At 66.9% G+C, this 15,881-nt stretch overlaps 2 protein-coding genes across 10 annotated transcripts in view; one reads left to right on the top strand and one right to left on the bottom strand.

The window, feature by feature from the left end:
- Nucleotides 1–5,386, bottom strand: part of TMC6 (transmembrane channel like 6) — a 17,122-nt gene extending 11,736 nt beyond the window's left edge. For all 4 annotated transcript variants that reach the window (XM_059379478.1, XM_059379477.1, XM_059379476.1 and 1 more), the window contains exons 1-9: nucleotides 5,297–5,386; nucleotides 3,649–3,787; nucleotides 3,350–3,489; nucleotides 3,098–3,193; nucleotides 2,627–2,785; nucleotides 1,440–1,545; nucleotides 1,215–1,311; nucleotides 762–1,022; nucleotides 240–427 (exon numbers count right to left, since the gene is read on the bottom strand). In XM_059379478.1, the coding sequence (XP_059235461.1) occupies nucleotides 240–427; nucleotides 762–1,022; nucleotides 1,215–1,311; nucleotides 1,440–1,545; nucleotides 2,627–2,785; nucleotides 3,098–3,193; nucleotides 3,350–3,489; nucleotides 3,649–3,704 (1,103 nt within the window). In that variant the 5' untranslated portion in view covers nucleotides 3,705–3,787; nucleotides 5,297–5,386. The remainder of the gene's footprint in view (nucleotides 1–239; nucleotides 428–761; nucleotides 1,023–1,214; nucleotides 1,312–1,439; nucleotides 1,546–2,626; nucleotides 2,786–3,097; nucleotides 3,194–3,349; nucleotides 3,490–3,648; nucleotides 3,788–5,296) is intronic.
- TMC8 (transmembrane channel like 8) lies at nucleotides 5,376–15,749 on the top strand. 6 transcript variants are annotated; one of them, XM_059379481.1, is made up of 16 exons: nucleotides 5,376–6,112; nucleotides 8,032–8,289; nucleotides 8,508–8,656; nucleotides 9,015–9,164; nucleotides 9,435–9,517; nucleotides 10,008–10,144; nucleotides 10,401–10,548; nucleotides 10,910–11,080; nucleotides 11,388–11,527; nucleotides 12,876–12,999; nucleotides 13,271–13,368; nucleotides 13,538–13,721; nucleotides 13,882–14,012; nucleotides 14,105–14,263; nucleotides 14,670–14,748; nucleotides 15,257–15,749. In XM_059379481.1, the coding sequence occupies exons 2-16, from the start codon at nucleotides 8,129–8,131 to the stop codon at nucleotides 15,512–15,514; spliced, it is 2,172 nt and encodes a 723-aa protein (XP_059235464.1). In that variant the 5' UTR covers nucleotides 5,376–6,112; nucleotides 8,032–8,128; the 3' UTR covers nucleotides 15,515–15,749. The 6 variants fall into 6 exon arrangements, with proteins under 6 accessions (XP_059235464.1, XP_059235465.1, XP_059235463.1 ...); XM_059379482.1 differs by lacking the exon at nucleotides 5,376–6,112 and adding an exon at nucleotides 7,351–7,488 and having other exon boundaries at nucleotides 7,930–8,289; nucleotides 13,954–14,012; XM_059379480.1 differs by lacking the exon at nucleotides 5,376–6,112 and adding an exon at nucleotides 7,352–7,488.
- The last annotated feature ends 132 nt before the right edge of the window (nucleotides 15,750–15,881 follow it).

Genomic DNA, 15,881 nt, shown 5'->3' with positions numbered 1-15,881 from the left:
GATGGACGGATGGAAGGCAGGATGGACGGACAGATGGACGGATGGACGGATGGACGGATGGAAGGCAGGATGGACGGACAGATGGACGGATGGACAAATGGACGGATGGACGGACAGATGGAAGGACAGACGGACAGATGGACGGGTGAGGGGATGGACAGGAGGAGGGATCCATAACGAATGAATGAGGAGACGAGCGGTCGCCCTCAGAGCCCAGGTCACATGGGGGACGCGGTTACCTGTACACCAGCGTGATGCAGGTGATGAAGAAGGCCACCCCCACCGTGAAGAGGTAGGCCAGGGGCATGTTGTAGGGCAGGCTCTCGGCCTCGCGGCCGCAGGGACCCCCCGGCGGGAGCGCGCACGGCCGGGTCAGCGAGCTGTTACTGTAGTAGCCGTAGTACAGGACAGTGTAGTTGAAGCTGCCCTGCGGGGAGGAGGCCCCGTGGAGTCACGGACCCTCCCCCTACCCACCCCTGCCCCAGCCTCAGGCAGAAGAAGGGCGCCCACAGGGGCAGGGCGAGGAGAGGGCAGGGCAGGGGCAGGGAGGAGAGCCCAGGGGTCGACAAAGGGCCACAGCCATGCTGGGGCTCCCCGGCCCCAGGGAAGTCAGGGCAGGACGGAGGAGGCCACGCCCCCCCCCCCCCCCCCGGGAGTCCCGGCACAGGCAGGGGTGGGGGCTCCCTGGAGGAAGCTGTGCGAAAGGGGGTTCGAAGGCGGGGCCCCGCCCACAGACGCCCCCCACCCGAGCGAGCCCTCACCCCGCCCGTGAGCAGCTCCAGGCCCGTGAAGCTGGGGGCAGAGCCCGGGGAGGCGGGCGGCGGGAAGGCGGCCTGCGCGCCCACCAGGAAGGCGAGCAGCAGCGGCAGCAGGAGCGCGTTGAAGGCCAGCAGGGTCTTGAGGAAGAGGAAGTAGGAGAGCGCGCTGGAGCCGAACCGGCCTCCGATCCGCTTCAGGGCGTAGCGCCAGGGCACCAGGGCCAGCAGGCCCGAGAGCAGTGTGAGCCCCAGGCCGTGCAGGGCCTGCGGGCACAGAGGCGGGAAGGGAAGAGAGGCCGCCCTGAGCCCCCGGCCGAGGGGAGGCCAGACTCAGAGGTGCGGGGGGGGGGGGGGGGGGGGGGGGGGGGGGGGGGGGGGGAGGGGGGGGCGCCCCACCCCCGGGACGGCCCCAGAGGGGGGGCCCCCTACCCCTACCCGGAGACAGCAGACCCCTACCAGGACGCAGGCGTCTCGGAGCCGGCCACAGCAGGGGAGGAGCCCACGCCGGCCAGGCCGGCCCCGCCGCTTCCCCCTTGGGGTCCGGCTCTCCTCTCTGGGGACACAGGGGGCATCAGGGCGGGGCCAGGGATGGACCTGACACCCCCCAGGGGGTACCCGCCGCCCAGCCCTCCCCCACCACGGCAGTGGGTCTGGAGACGCCCGAGGCCAACAGGCACTGACCGCAGGCAGCGTTTCTCAGCCAGGCCCAAGGGCATCCCCCGGAGCATGTGGTCCCGCTGGGCCACCGTCAGGCCCTGCAGCTCCTTCACCAGCAGGAGCCGCTTCTCTGCAGGAGGATGGGGCTGTCAGGGCCCACGGCAACCCTCCTTCCCTCCCGCCCGTGCCCGTGCCCTGGACGAGGCTATCTGCCCCTGCTGGCCCGCCCCAGCGCAGACCTCCGCCTGCCCCCCAGCCCCAGACGACTGCTCTCGGCCTGCATCCCTCAAGCCAGACCCTGCCGTGCCCGTCTGTCTTCCCTGCCTATGAGCCCAGGGCCCCTCCTCCTGGACCCCAACTCTCCTCCTGGGTCCCCACAAGCCTCCTGCTCTGACCCCCCCCCCCTGAGCCTCACCCCCCCCCTCCTGCTCAGCAGTGGTGAGGTCCCAACCCCACCCCCTAGCACCTCCCCCCTCACCAGCTCCTGCGAGGTGACGGGGGTCGGGGTCCGTAGAGCCACCGCCTCGCTCCCACCCTGGGAGGGGACACCACCTCACCCCAAAGTGACAGACAAGCAGACACCTGGCCAGGCCTGCAAAGCGCAAGTTGCCCAGAGCCCGCTCCTCCCTGCCCAGTCCATCACCTACCACCGGGCCTTGAGTAAACTGGGGAGGACACAGACAGGACCCCAGCACAGGGCCTGAGCTCTGGGCCCCTGAACGCCACAGGCTACCGGGTTGAGGTCTGACCTGTGACACTGGCCCTGTTATGACCACAGTCCCTTGCCCTCTAGCACCGCCACACCTGCCTCCCACCTCAGGGCCTTTGCACATGCCCCTCTGCTCTAGCGTCACTTCCTCCAGGAAGCCTCCCTGGATCCCTGTCCGGCCACGGCCCTCCTCAGTCCCCTCATCTGAGCTTGGATCTGCTCTTCCCTTTCGCTGGCTCCCGTCTGTTCTACTGGGCAGAAACAGGGCACCAGACAGCGGGACCTGGTCTGCTCACCACCATCCCAGCCCAAAGCCGAGAGCAGCGTGTGCAAACAAGTGCTCAGCACGGGCATGTGGGGTCTGGACACTTAAGGGCGCCATGTGACATGGGTCAAACCCTTCACAGTCCAGGCGGCCCCCACTGCTCGGCTTCTCTGCCCGGGGCCCCCACCCACCACCCCCCCACCCCCCCCCCCCCCCCCGCCTAGCCCACTCTCTCACCCTCCTCCTCGAGGGCTGCAGGGTCGAGCTCCAGGTCGTAGAGGCGGAGGCTGGGCCGGGCCGAGCGCCCCACACCCCTGAGCTCAGGCCGGCTGACCCGGCGTCGCAGCTGGACCGTGCGGTTGTAGTACTGGGAGATGATAGCCCCGCGGCTGCGGCCTGTGGGCAGGTGGGGGGGGGGGGGGGGGGGGGGCAGCGCCGGCCTCGCCCCCCTGCCCCTCACGCCTGCTAGGGCCCATGAAGTCCATTTACTAGAGACCTCGGGCACCACTGTGTTCCCAAGAGCCTATTTTTATCCCTGGGACTCTGGAGTCGTTTCTGGAACCCAGCGAGGCCGCACGGGGCTGTACTGAGGCTGCGCTGGGCCTCCGGGCAGTGGACGGCAGGTGCGGGGCGGAGGACTCAGCTCCACGCAACACAGATCCCGCTGAAAGCCCAGCCGCCCGGGCCCGGGGAGAGGGGCCCACTCACCAATGGTGCGACTGGGCATGCTGGCCAAGATGCGGAGCGTGGCTGTGCTGGGAGCCCCGGCATCCTCTGGCCCCGGTGGGATCCGGCTGCCGCTGCCTGCAAACCACAAAGACTGGTCGGGAGGTCCTGGAGACGCGGCGGCCGGCGGTCTCCCCAGCCAATCCCCAGCCCAGGCCCGCAGCTGGGAGAGGCTGGGAAGGTTCAGAGCCCCGCCCGCGGCGCCTGTGCACCGGCCAGGCGGGGTGGGCTCACCTGTGGTCTGGGGGGCTCCAGCCCCCCGCTCCCGCTCCTGCAGCTCCAGCCCCTCCTCAGCCACCCACCGGCTCTGCTCCTGGATGAGCTGGTGGAAGGAGTCGTGCACATCGCTCTCATCGTAGGGGCTGGGCTCCTGGCTGCCGGGGTGGGAGGCGGGCCGGGCGTCGGGACTCGGCTGACCCAGCCCTGCCCCAGCAGCCACCCCCTCCACAGGCCCTGCTCCTGGTGGCCTCTCCCGGGGTGCGGGGGGCACCTCTGTCCACCAGCCCGCCACCCCCCAGCCCCAGTGCACTTACCCGTGGTCCTCTGGGGTCTCGGGAACATGGAGGACAAAGTTCAGTGGCTGGGCCATGTCTAGGACCCACGCCCAGCCTGTCTGCCGCCCTAGGGCAGCTCAGAGCCTGGACACAGCCTGCAAGGCCTCCCGCAGCCCATCTGCGGAGACAGGGAGTGGCGCACCGAGGTGGGCTTCCAGTGCCTGGTGCCGAACCACCCACTCCCTGGGGACCGTGGGGTTGCCCACAGCCTAGGCTGCCAGAGCCGCTGCCTGACCCACCCCCACAGCCAAACACGGGGTCAGGTTAGTGACCCCCAATAAACCACATGCCAGATGGACCCAGGGGGAGTCCCTTCCACTGCCTGAGGGACAACGGAAGGAAGGAGGGGTTCCGAGCAGTCCCCATCCGTTTCCTCTAGGCGCCAGTCCCTGGGAAGGGGGAAGGGGGGCTGCGTGTGGACACAGCTCCTCTCCTCAGGCTCCGCCCCCCGGTGTCCACCGCCCTCTTTGGGGGGAATAAGGTCAGGGCCGCTCCCAGGCCTTCCCAGGCCCGCCCTGAAACCCCAGAGCACTTCCTCTCACAGGAAGCCCCTCCCACGGCCAGCCCTCCCCACCTCCCACCAGCTCCAGGGGCCTCCTCCAGCCGGATTCCCACCCCCCAAAACAGGGACCACTGCCCTCCACACTGGGCTGGGCCGGGCCACTGCAAGGTCACCAGTTCGCAGGAGACCGACCGCCTCCCCGACCTTCCATCACCCTGGGGCCAGCGGGGCAGCTGGCTGCGGGGGAAGGGAGGCTGGGCATTAAACAGGACGCCTTTGTCCAGCCTTCGTCCTGGCAGAGAGCTCTGTCATCGCGGGCGACAACTGGAACCAGGGTGTCCTTGTCTGGGCGCTTCACCCTGTCGGAGCCCAGCCCTGCGCTGCCCAGCCCTAGGCCCTCCTCCCCCGCCTCCCCTTCCTCCGCGGGAAACTCAGCGCTCAGAAAAGTTGGGCTTGGCTCAAGGGGGCTCACCTGGGCTCACCCAGGCACTGCCTAGGGCTTCTGCCCCGCTGACGCCCAGCGGCCGGCACCGTACCCCAGGCCCCCAGGCCGGGCAGGTCGGGCCGCGTTTCCGGGGTACAGCGTTCCTGAGCCCTGAGCCAGGTGGGGAGGAGCAGGGTGGGGCGCGTCTCCGGGAACCCCGACCCGGCCGGCAGCGAGTCCGCAGGGAGCAGCAGCCGCCGGGGAGAGCCGCAGCCCAGCCGCAGGACGCAGGGGCGGCCCCAAGTCCGGGCGCCCCTCGACCCCTCTCCGCGCCAGCCTCCCGCTCCCCCGCCCCGACCGCGCGACCCGGCCCGGCCCGGCCCGCGGGCATCGCCGCTGCCCTCCCGGCTGGGGGGCCGGCTGGGGCGGTTCCGGGGGCTGCCTGGGCGGCGCGCCCGTCCGGAGAGCGGGAAGCGTCAGGCCACCCGCGCGGGAACTCTCCGCCCGGGGGCCCCGGGGGCCCCAAGGAGTGGGGAGCGGGTGCGGCGGCCGCCGCAGGGGAAGTGGCTGGGCCGGGAGGACCCGGGCGCCGCCCCCAAGCCCGGGGCCCCGCGGCCTCGCCCGGACCCGCACCCCGATCCCCGCCGCTCACCCGGGGGGCGCGGGGGAGGACGGGCCCTGCGCGCTCGCGAGCCGCTCACCTGTCCCCGGAACCGCGGTCCCGGCTGCACCACCTGGGGGCGGGGCCGCGGGGTCAGGGCGAAGGGAGGGACCGGGAAGGGGAGCTCGGGGGCGACCTGGGACCCTCGCGGGACCCGCGGGGCCGAGGGAGCTGCGCGGCCCAGTCCCGGCCCACGTGGTTGCTGGCCTTCGGCGTCACGTGACCCGGCGCGCCCCCGCGCCCTCGCGCAACCTTGGCCCCCCCCCCCCCCCGCCCCCCCCCCCGGCCGACTGCCGACCCGGCCCCGCCTCACACCGAGGTCTGAGCAGGGTGCGGGCGGCCGAGCGTCCGGGCCTGAGTCCACAGTGTCAGCGGGACTCAGTTTCCCCAGGTTTCAAGTGGGGACAACACTTCTCCAGCCGCCCTTTTCCCGGGGCAGTGATCAAAGCAGCCCGCCGCTGGGGAGCCCTGGTGATCGGCGCCTTGCGACACCGGATTGGGTAACCCTTTCCTCCACACCACCCCCTGCTGACCAACGACTGTCCCCAGCGGGCTGCAGCAGCCGGCCCTTCACCCCTCTCTGGTCGGGGCGTGGTTTCTGCCGCTACTTGGACCAGAGTTGGGGCGCACTTCCTGGATGCTAGGTCGGGAGGAGGGGGCAAGCCCCAGGGAAGCCTGACACTGTGACTGTCCCCTCTGCTGTTTTCTTCGTGATTCCCATAAGCCGGGGGCTGGACACCCACTCCCGGCCTCACAGATGAGCCAACAGGCAGCGACCACGTTCATCAGCCCCCAGGGGTGTCCTCTGCCAGGGAGCTCCACCTGCACCTGCACCGAGAGCCCGGAAGTCCGGCAGGTCGGAGGGGAGGCTCCCAGGGCCCGGAGAGAGAATGGGCGGGGTTTAGACAGTGGGTGGGGTCTGGGGACCTTTTGGGGGGGGGGGGGCTGGGGGGGCGGGGGGGGGGGAGGGGGGGGGGGGGGCAGGGGGGGGGGGCTGGGGGGCTTTTGGGGGGGGGGGGCTTGAGAGGCAGGCAGGGTGGAAGGTGAATGGGAGGCCCTCCGGGGGGAGAACAGGGGAGCAAAGCAGGATTCCCAGAAGACAGGATATAATGCAAGTGGTAAAGGGGTCCCCAGACCTGAAGTTGGACAAAGTTGGAGGGGCCAGCGTTGGGGCTCAGACGGGTTACTTTGGGCTGGATTTTGGCACAAGGCACTGCCGTATGAAGACTGGGCGGGCTGAACCCTTGCCTCTCCTCCCAGGGCCCTTCTCCATGCACACCCATGCTCCAGCCACATGGTACTTGCGTGACCCCGGCCCAACTTGCAGGTCACCTCCCATGGGAAGCCTTCCTGGATTGAACCCTGTTGGAGCACTTGCCATTTCCTGTTGACATGTTCTTTTTGCTTGTCTGTTCACCCTGCCCCCACTCTCTGAACCCACTGTGCACTGGGCACCAGCACCCAGCTTGGAGCCTGTCATAGAGGAGGGGCTTAAAACGAAGGGGATCCAGGCAGGGATGCAGAGAAGCCATCAGAGCTGAGCTGGATGCACGGGGCCCTGAAGGAGGTGGAGAGGGAGCAAGGAGGGAAGGCAAGACCGCAGGGTCCCAGGGGACCTCCAGGAGAGAGAAATGGCCAAGATGGCTTGCCTCGCTGGAACGAGTGGCACCAATTCCTGAGCCCTTACAAGAGGCCAGGCTCTAAGTGATAAGAGCCAGTGACCAAGGTGGGATGTTGAGGATTAACGCCAAGGGCTTCTGAAGCAGCCCCAAGTGATGGGGTCCACCCATGCTGTCACTATCAGCTCGCTCTCACGAGGACAACCTGCCACGGGTAGATAAGTGCCCCTCCCCCCACCTCTGGCTTCGGCTCCCAGGCACAAAGGGACCCGTAGGTGGGGGGAGCACGCTGGAGTGGCAGGGAGGGACAGTGTGACACCACCCCACCCCCTTACCAACCCTGACCCCACAGGCCTGGAGGCTGCCCCTCCATGCCCCGCCCTTCCCCCCACCCCTCCTGCCTGCCCCCGCATGACACAGGAAGTGTCGGCCCCAGAGAAAGCAAAGGAAACTGTGGAGGGGGGGGTGCAAGAAGTGGAGGGGGAGGAGATGGCGGGAGAGCTGGGGTTCCTGTCATGTGACCCCTCCCCCGGTTCCCTCACTGTCCGGCCTAGCGTGGAGGGAGCCAGAGCAACGAGGGGGCTCCTCCGGGGACTTGGTCCCTTGTCCCCAGGTGAGCTGGTGCAGAGTGGCGGGAGGAGACAGCTTGAGGGGCTGAAGTCCAGAGAGAATCAGGTGCTGGGACTGCTGAGGGGTGGGGTCCCCTCCGGAGTCTGGGGCTGTAGCCATGACTCCTCATCTGGGGCCCCTGGGGGGCGGGCAGACCCAATCCTGGGGGCTGGACCCCAGGCGGCAGGAGGGTCCCAGTACATCCAAACCCCGCAGGATACTGGATTCTAGGAACTGTCAGGGTTTGGGACAGGGGCCTGTTCCCACTGGGAGAATTACTATGGCGAGAAGAGCCAGAATTATCTTGACCTCAAAGGCCTGTGGCCACAGGTGGCAGGTGTGACCTGGCTGCAGTAGGCCTCTGTGGCCACACCTGGCTTTGTGTTTGTCTGGGACAATCCCATCGCCCCATTACCTTTGGATCTTTCTCCCCACTGACCAACAGGAAAACGGAGGCCTCCGGCAGGGGGTTGCTTTGAGATGTGCCTGGGGACCCAGCCCAGAGCTGCTCCAACTGAGTTCTTTTCTTCATCTCTGGCTGTGCCAGGGCCAAGAGCTTGAAGCTCACCCAGCAGGCAGCCCACGTCCCTTCTAAGAGGGGGGGATTGCAGCCCGGCGCCTGCAACTTCAACCCCACTGCAGAGATGATGAGGCAGTGGTCAGTGCAGTCCGGCCAGGCCCTCATGGAGCCCGAACCTGAGCCAGGGGTCGAGGAGCTGTGGGAGCAGGAGATGGAGCGGCTGTGGTCCTCCCAGGCTCAGGTGCGGGAGCTGCCCTACGCCATGGTGGACAAGCGCTTCATTCGGTGGGTGCCGCTGCAGTCCCCCCCCCCCCCCGCGGCGGGCAGGACCCGCTGGAGGCCAGATGGTGGGGGTGGGTGGGGCACCACCCAGAGGATGCACCGGTGGGATGGGGTGGAAGTCACCAGCCGTGGGAAGACGCCTCTGGCCCCGGGCATTGCTCTGCCTGGCCCGGTGGGCACAGCGGGTGACTCAAGGATGCCCCACCACCACCCCAAGCCAGGCAGCTGCGGGAGCCCAAGGGGGTGAAGACCTCTTGCTGGCGGCGATGTCAGCGCAGGTGGCGGACTGTCCGGCGGCGCCTAGGGGAGGCAGCGCAGCGGCTGGCCCGGGGCTTTGGGCTCTGGGAAGGGGCTCTCTACGAGATCGGGGGTAGGACCCGCACCCCCAACCCCACTTCCCCGCTCCCACCTCCCTTCTCTGGAGGCTCAGGGTCCGGTTTAGAAACCCGAGGCCACCGTCCCGCTTGCCATTGTCCCTCCGGCCCTCACTGAACAACCCCCCATCCTTTCACACACACACACACACACACACACACCCCGCCCCCCACCGAGGCGCAGAACTAGGCGGGTGACAGCACCCCCAGGTGGCTGTCGCAGGTACTGCTGGCCACTGATCCGCGGTCCTGCAGGGCCTCTGGTGACCCCCACACTGCCGGCTTGGTCAGCCCTCGGGTTCCCAGCGGGCCTGGCCTGGTGCGGTTCTGAAGGCCCCGCTGCCCTCCTCACAGGCCTCTTTGGCACCGGAATCCAATCCTACTTCACCTTCCTGCGCTTCCTGCTGCTGCTCAACCTTCTGATCCTGCTGCTCACTGCCAGCTTCGTCCTGCTGCCCCTGGTCTGGCTCCGCCCCCCTGACGCCGGCCCCTCCCTTAACTTCAGTGAGTGCCCAGCCCCCCCCCCCATAAGGTCCTGGAGGCCCTCCTGCACCCTGGGGACCCTGAGGGGCTGGTCCAGGGCTCAGAGTGCTGGGACAGCATCGTCCTGCTCGAGGCCAGCTCCAGGGTTCTCCCGGACCGTGCCTTGTGCGGCACCCTCCTCGGGTCCTGCTCAGGCCTCCCCAGATGGGGAGCGCTATGGAGGAGATGGGGGAAGAGCCTCACCTTTGCCTTGGGGACCCTTCCCTACTGCTCCCCTCTCCCTCCCGACAGCCCTGGCGTGCCCTGGTGGCCTCCAGCCCCAGACTGGTGTTCCCAGATTCCACAATCGACTTTGGAACGTTTTAACCGGCAGGGTAAGTGAGCTCCGTCTCCGCGATGCATCAGGAGGGCTGGGGGACCCGGAGAACCGGCCCCAGGGGACCGCCGTCTAAGAGGACCCCCATCCCTTCAAAGACATTGGCTTCGAGGGGGACAGTTTTACATACACAGGCCGGCGGGGACAGTGATGGGGTCAGAGAGAGGCCAGTATGCACAGCCCAGGGCCATGGTCCTCGGTACCCAGCTGGGGCGGGCCGTGTAAGGACGGAAGGGAAGAGTGTCCGGGCCTGTGGGATAAGCACCGCCCCACCCTCGTCCCTGGGTGCCACGGAGAGGTCACCGAGCAGACTCCCGTATTCCAGTCCTCTCTCTTACTCAAAGCTGTGTGGCCTCGCTCTGGGACTGTGACGTGGTGGGGATGCTCTCCCTCCCTGCCGAGGAGTCTGTGACAGTTAGAGAGCCCAGACACGGGAAGCACTTAGCACACAGCCCGCATGACCTGGTTGTCACCGTCCACACCCCCAGGCCTTTGCGGACAGCTATCTCTTCTATGGCGCCTACCGGGCGGGGCCGGAGAGCAGCTCAGCCTACAGCATCCGCCTCGCCTACCTCCTGAGCCCGCTGGCCTGCCTGCTGCTCTGCTTCTGTGGGATTCTGCAGCGGTGAGAGCAGAGCCCCTGCCTGCTTCTGGCTCTTTCCCTGATCACCCCTCCCTTGGCTTGGCAGGAGGGCCCTGGCCTCGTTCGGGCCGGCTCATCGGTGGTTTCACGGCCCCGATTGTGTCCCCAGGGGCAGAGCTCAGGGACACTGGCCCCATATCCCCACCCCTGACCCCAGGCTGCACCCGGGGCTGTCCGGGACTTCCCACCCCAGACCTGGGTCCCTCCCCCATGGGCCCTTGCCTCCTGCTCCCTCCAGGATGGTGAAGGGGCTGCCCCAGAGGCTGTTCCTCGGCCAAGACTACAAGTCGCCTGTCAGTGTCAAAGTGTTCTCCTCCTGGGACTTCTGTACCCGGGGACAGGAAGCGGCCACCATCAAGAAGCATGAGATCAGCAACGAGTTCAAGGTGTGTGCAAGGGTCTGGTGTGGGGACATGGGTGTGTGCACGAGGGCATGAGCGTGTGTGACTTTGCACGTGAGTGGGTGTGTTTTGGAAGTGTGAACACACGTGCGTGTTCCAGCCGGAGGCAGGGCTGTGCCAGTGTTTGGGCATGAGCCCACCCACCCCGTGCAAGGGGCCATGGTCTACATAACACCGGCCTCCGCCCCTCACCTGCACCTGCCCCAGGGTCACACCAGCCTCCCCTGGATCCTGGCAGCCCGTCTCCCCACGAACACCGACCTGGACCTGACCGCCTCCCCACTCCACACAGCGCCCTGCTGGCCGGGGAGAGACCCGACCATCTGTGTCCCCACCCCTGTGACAGGTGGAGCTGGAGGAAAGGCGTCGGTTCCTGCTGGTGCAACAGGAGACCCGGGCCCAGAAGGCCTGCCACCTGCTCACCCACCTGCGGGTCAATGTCCTCATCGGGTTCCTGGTGGTTGGGGCCATCAGTGCCATCTTCTGGGCCACCAAGTACTCACAGGACAACAAAGAGGTGCCAGGCCACAGATGCGTTCGTTTAACCCTGGCCAGAACTTTGGGGGGGGGGGGACAGGGTGGACCCACCTGGCAGATGAACAAGCTGAGACTCAGAGAGGTAGTCACAGGGCACCTAAGGTCCAGACGAGCCAGACCGCCTGCACCCGTGGTACCCCCAGCCGCCATGCTGTCGCTGGGAACAGTCCATGGGCTTCCTGGTGCCAGGCCTGCACTAGGGGACACTTGAGGAGGCTGTAGGGCGTGGGGGTGCTGCTGGGGACCCTCTGGTCCCTGGGCACCCCCTTACCTGTTTTCCCCTGCAGGAGTCCCTGTTTGTGGTGCTCCAGTACCTGCCCCCTGGGGTCATCGCCCTGGTCAACTTTCTGGGGCCCCTGCTCTTCGTCTCCCTCATCCAGCTAGAGAACTACCCGCCCAACACAGAGGTCAACCTCACCCTCGTCTGGTGAGTGCCACCCTTGGGGGTGATGGGTGGGGCGGCCGTGTGGAGGGTCAGGTACGGAGTACGCTGTGTCCTGCTGTCTACCTGGGTTATCGCCTGAAGCTAGGGCACCTGAGCAAGAGAGGGCTTGAGGGAACTTCCAGAAAACACCATCTCGGAAGCCTCCATCTAAGATTTTCCGGCGCCTTCCATCCAGAGCCAGCCAGCAGCCCGCATCACACACCAGCCATTCAGAGAGGCCAGTGACAGAACAGCCAGAGGGGGTCTGGAGCCAGCTCTGCACACAGGGAAATCGGGAACGTGGGATGTCACCCCGTGACAGCCTTCACATGATCTGTGACGTGGGGACCATCCTCCGCCCCATTTGACAGATGAGGAAACTGAGGCTCATGGGGTCAAGTACCTCAGCCGAAGGCAAGCCCACCATGCCTGCTGGGTGCATGTTTGGTACAAGCCCTCCTCCAGCCCCGTGCTCTGCCCTGTCCCCCTGCTCAGGACCAGGATCCTGCCTTGGACTGGAAGCCCCTCTCCGAGCCTCCTCTCCCTCCCCGAACCCCAGTTCTGCTTTTCTGTCTGCCACGCCCCCCCCCCCAATTGGCTCTGTCTGCTTTGCCTTCTGCTTCCTGGGAGCAGAAGCTGTCCAAGCCCATTCAGCTCTCCTGCAAGGTGCACTGTGGTTTGAAGCTTTATCTTTGGAGAAGATGGTAGCACAGGCACGTGGTAAAAAGTTCAAAATGCTCCAAAGGATGAAAGAGGGAAAAAAACCAGCCCCCACCTTCCCTGCTTCCCAGGCTCCCTCAACAGAAGACCCACTGTTCCCGGGCAGACTGCGGTCGCCTGTCGGCTCTGAAAGTCCAGCCCTAGATATAAAGGGCATGTGATGGGCATGTGATATAAAGGGCATGTGGGGGGGCTAGCCATCCCACCCGGGTGGCCCGGTGTGGCAGCGTCCGGGGGCGTGAGGCTCGAGTGTGATGCGTGAGACGCTGCGAGTGCGCTAGCGCGTTAACAGGCACGGGAGAAACCTGGCCTCAGCTCGAAGGATGCAAAAGTCTCATACAGCAAAACTCCAGACTGAGTGTGGGTGGGGGAGGGTAGCTGGACTCCGCAGTGTTTCCCAAAGTGATTTCAAAACAGAGCCCTTCTCTCCTGAATCATCTGGAGACCAGGGTTCTGGGGAACACCCTCTGGGAAAGATGGCCACAGACAGCGCAGGTGGAAAGGAGACTGGGCTCTGGATGTGGAGGGAGCTGGACCCCGGAGAGACTGATCCCAAATGGGGACGGGCCACACGCAGACCCTGGGTGGAATGCGGCCGAGCGCCTGAGCCCCGCCCCCGCCCCGCCCCCAGGTGCGTGGTGCTGAAGCTGGCCAGCCTGGGAATGTTCTCCTTCTCTCTGGGCCAGACCGTGCTGTGCCTCGGCAGAAACAAGACCAGCTGTGCGTCCTACGGCTACAACGCCTGTGATTACCAGGTGGCTGGTGGCTCCATCCAAGCCTGTCCCTCCCGCCCCTCTCCAGGGTCCCCTTTGTGCGTGGGCAGCACACCCCCAGGGGGCAGCTTCACAGCACACCGCGCGCGCTCGCTGTGGGGTTTCCCTGCTTGGATTTCACCCTGGAGGCCCGGGTTCTAACTCAGTAACCCTGTCAGACTCTGGCCTGGCTCTGCCACCACAGGGCCCCCCACCCCGGGGGTGGGGGAGGGGCGGCTGGGGGCCAGGGGTGACAGGTCCCCCTCTGCTCCAGTGCTGGGAGAACGCGGTCGGGGAAGAGCTGTACAAGCTGAGTATCTTCAACTTCCTCCTCATGGTGGCCTTTGCCTTCTTCGTCAGCCTGCCGAGGAGGTGAGGCCTGGGGACACCCACGGTGGGGGGGGACGGGGCTTGTCTGGGAGTGGCCGCTGGCCGCGGCCAAGGGTGAGCGGTTCTTCCCATGGGTCTCCGTGTAAGCCAGTGGGGCGTGGTGGGTCCCTGGTCGTGACTGATGTGGTGCCGGGACGCTCCCCGCCCCCAGGCTGCTGGTGGAGCGGTTCTCGGGCCGCTTCTGGACCTGGCTGGACCGGGAAGAATTCCTGGTGCCCAAGAATGTCCTGGACATCGTGGCGGGGCAGACGATCACGTGGATGGGCCTCTTTTACTGCCCGCTGCTGCCCCTGCTCAACAGCGTCTTCATCTTCCTCACCTTCTACATCAAGAAGGTGAGCGACACGGGCTGGGGAGGGGGCGTGGAGCCCCTGTCAGCAGGGCGGGGCTCGGGTCCCGCTTCGGCCCGCCCCCTCGGGGTCCCTTCCCCGGGCCTCGGGCTCCTTGGCGTCTGCGACTGGCTAAGGACCCCCATTTGCTGTTGCTTGCCCCCAGTACACCCTCATGAGGAACTCCAGGGCCTCTCCAAGGCGGTTCCGCGCCTCCAGCTCCACCTTCTTCTTCCAGCTGGTGCTCCTCCTGGGCCTGCTCCTGGCCGTCGTGCCCCTGGGCTATGTGGTCAGCAGGTGAGAGCGGCAGAGGCGCCTGCGGCTGGTGGGCAGGGAGCTCCTTCCCCGGGGGCCCTGCTGCCAGCCCTGCCCTGGCTCTCTCTCCCCAGCATCCACTCCTCCTGGGACTGTGGCCTCTTCGCCAACTACTCGGCCCCCTGGCAGGTGGTCCCACAGCTGGTGGCCCTCCGGCTGCCGCCCCCTGCCCAGCGCGCCCTCCACTACCTCGGCTCCCACGCCTTCAGCTTCCCCTGCCTCATCCTACTCAGGTGCCTCTCAGGGCAGCAGGGGCCGAGGGAGGGCACACCTGGGAGGGGGCCCTTCCTTCGATGGGCACCCCCGGGCAGTCTCACGGGACCTCACGGGAGCACAAGGACAGGCAGGGAGGCAGGGTCCCAGGGGCGGAGTGTGGGCCCAAAGGCAGGTAGGCCTGGACAGCACCTTGGGATGTCACCTGTAAAGCAAGCGCCCATGTGATGGGGGAAACACAGTGCCCCCTGCAGGCGCGCTGAAAACCTGCCCGGAGCGGGGAGGGGCTGCCCGCGGGAGGAAGGAGGGGACAGACTCAGGGGTCTGCGGGGGAGAAGAACCCGGGAGGTGTTTTTGAGAAACTGAGGTGGGGAGAGAGAAAGGTGGGGGAGGGGCCACTGACCTTGGATCTCCGTCTGTCCAAAGCCTTGTCCTGACCGTCTGCGTCTCCCAGTCCCAGGCCAACGCCAGGGCCATCCAGGGGCTCCGCAAGCAGCTGGTGTGGGTGAGTGTCCGCTGGGCTGGGGAGGGGCCAGACTTGGCCCGGGAGTGTGGCCTCGGGCTGGCAGCCCCCTGACAGGAACGCGGTTGATAGTCGACAGCATGCTACAGCAGTAGCATCACCTGGCGTCAACTAATTGCGCAGCTGACATTTAACTCGGGCTCTCGGTGGCGGGCGGGGACAGAACCCTCGTGGGGGCGTGGTCTCGGACCGGTCGGGGGCGGGACCCTGGAGGGGCGGGGCCTCCTTGGGAGGGGCGTGGTCTCTGGCTTGGCTGGGGCGGGACCTGAGGGCAGACTGGAGGCGGAACCGTGGCGGGGCGTGGTCTCGGTGTGGAGGCGGAGCCCATGGGGGCGGGGTGTGGGGGCGGGGTTTGCAGGCGGCCAGGCCGGGGACCCGGGACCCCGGACCGCGGAGCCGCCGCGGCCGGGCGGGCTGCTTGTTCCCGGATGGCTCCTCGGAGGAGGCGCCGCTCGTAACCGCCCGCTCGCTCCCCGCCCTCTCCGCACAGCAAGTCCAGGAGAAGTGGCACCTGGTGGAGGACCTGTCGCGACTGCTGCCCGAGACGGGCTCTGGCGGCTCTGTGGGGCCCGAATCCCCTCCCTCCCGAGCTTCCCGCCCGCGGTCTTTCTGCCCTGGATTCCCGTGCCCCGGCTCCCCGGGCCCCAAGGCCCCTAGGCCAGGACCTTGCCTCGAGGATCCAGCCAGGCCAGGAGGTGGCCCTGTCGCCGCCCCTAGATTCCGCTTCCCCAGCGCCTCGGAGCTGTAGCACCCACCCCTTCCTCCTCCCCGAGCCTCCCCAGGGCCTGACCTACCTCCCTGCAGCCAGACTGTCCCTGGCCCCAGGCTCCTGCCCCCTGGTGACTGATGCTCTCAGGGGGCCCTCCTGCAGGCGGCGGGAGAGTCCAGGAGCAGCAGAAAGAGAATATGGGAAATTGTATTTATATTTTTACCTCAGTCCTGTAAAGTTTCAATTTTTGTTGAATGTTTTATAATGTACTTAATATATTACATAGTCATACAGCAGAGTAACCCCTGAATGCAACTTACAGATACACATTTATGGGGGTGCTCAGAAGTGCCCCCACTGTGGGGAGCACCACCACAACGTGTCCGGGAAGCGTAAGGCCTGGCCA

The sequence above is a fragment of the Mustela nigripes genome, chromosome 16 (genome assembly GCF_022355385.1).
Source record: "Mustela nigripes isolate SB6536 chromosome 16, MUSNIG.SB6536, whole genome shotgun sequence".
NCBI classification, from domain to species: domain Eukaryota; kingdom Metazoa; phylum Chordata; class Mammalia; order Carnivora; family Mustelidae; genus Mustela; species Mustela nigripes.
The sequence above is the reverse complement of the archived record's forward strand: the minus strand, read 5'-3'. Positions and strand labels throughout refer to the sequence as shown.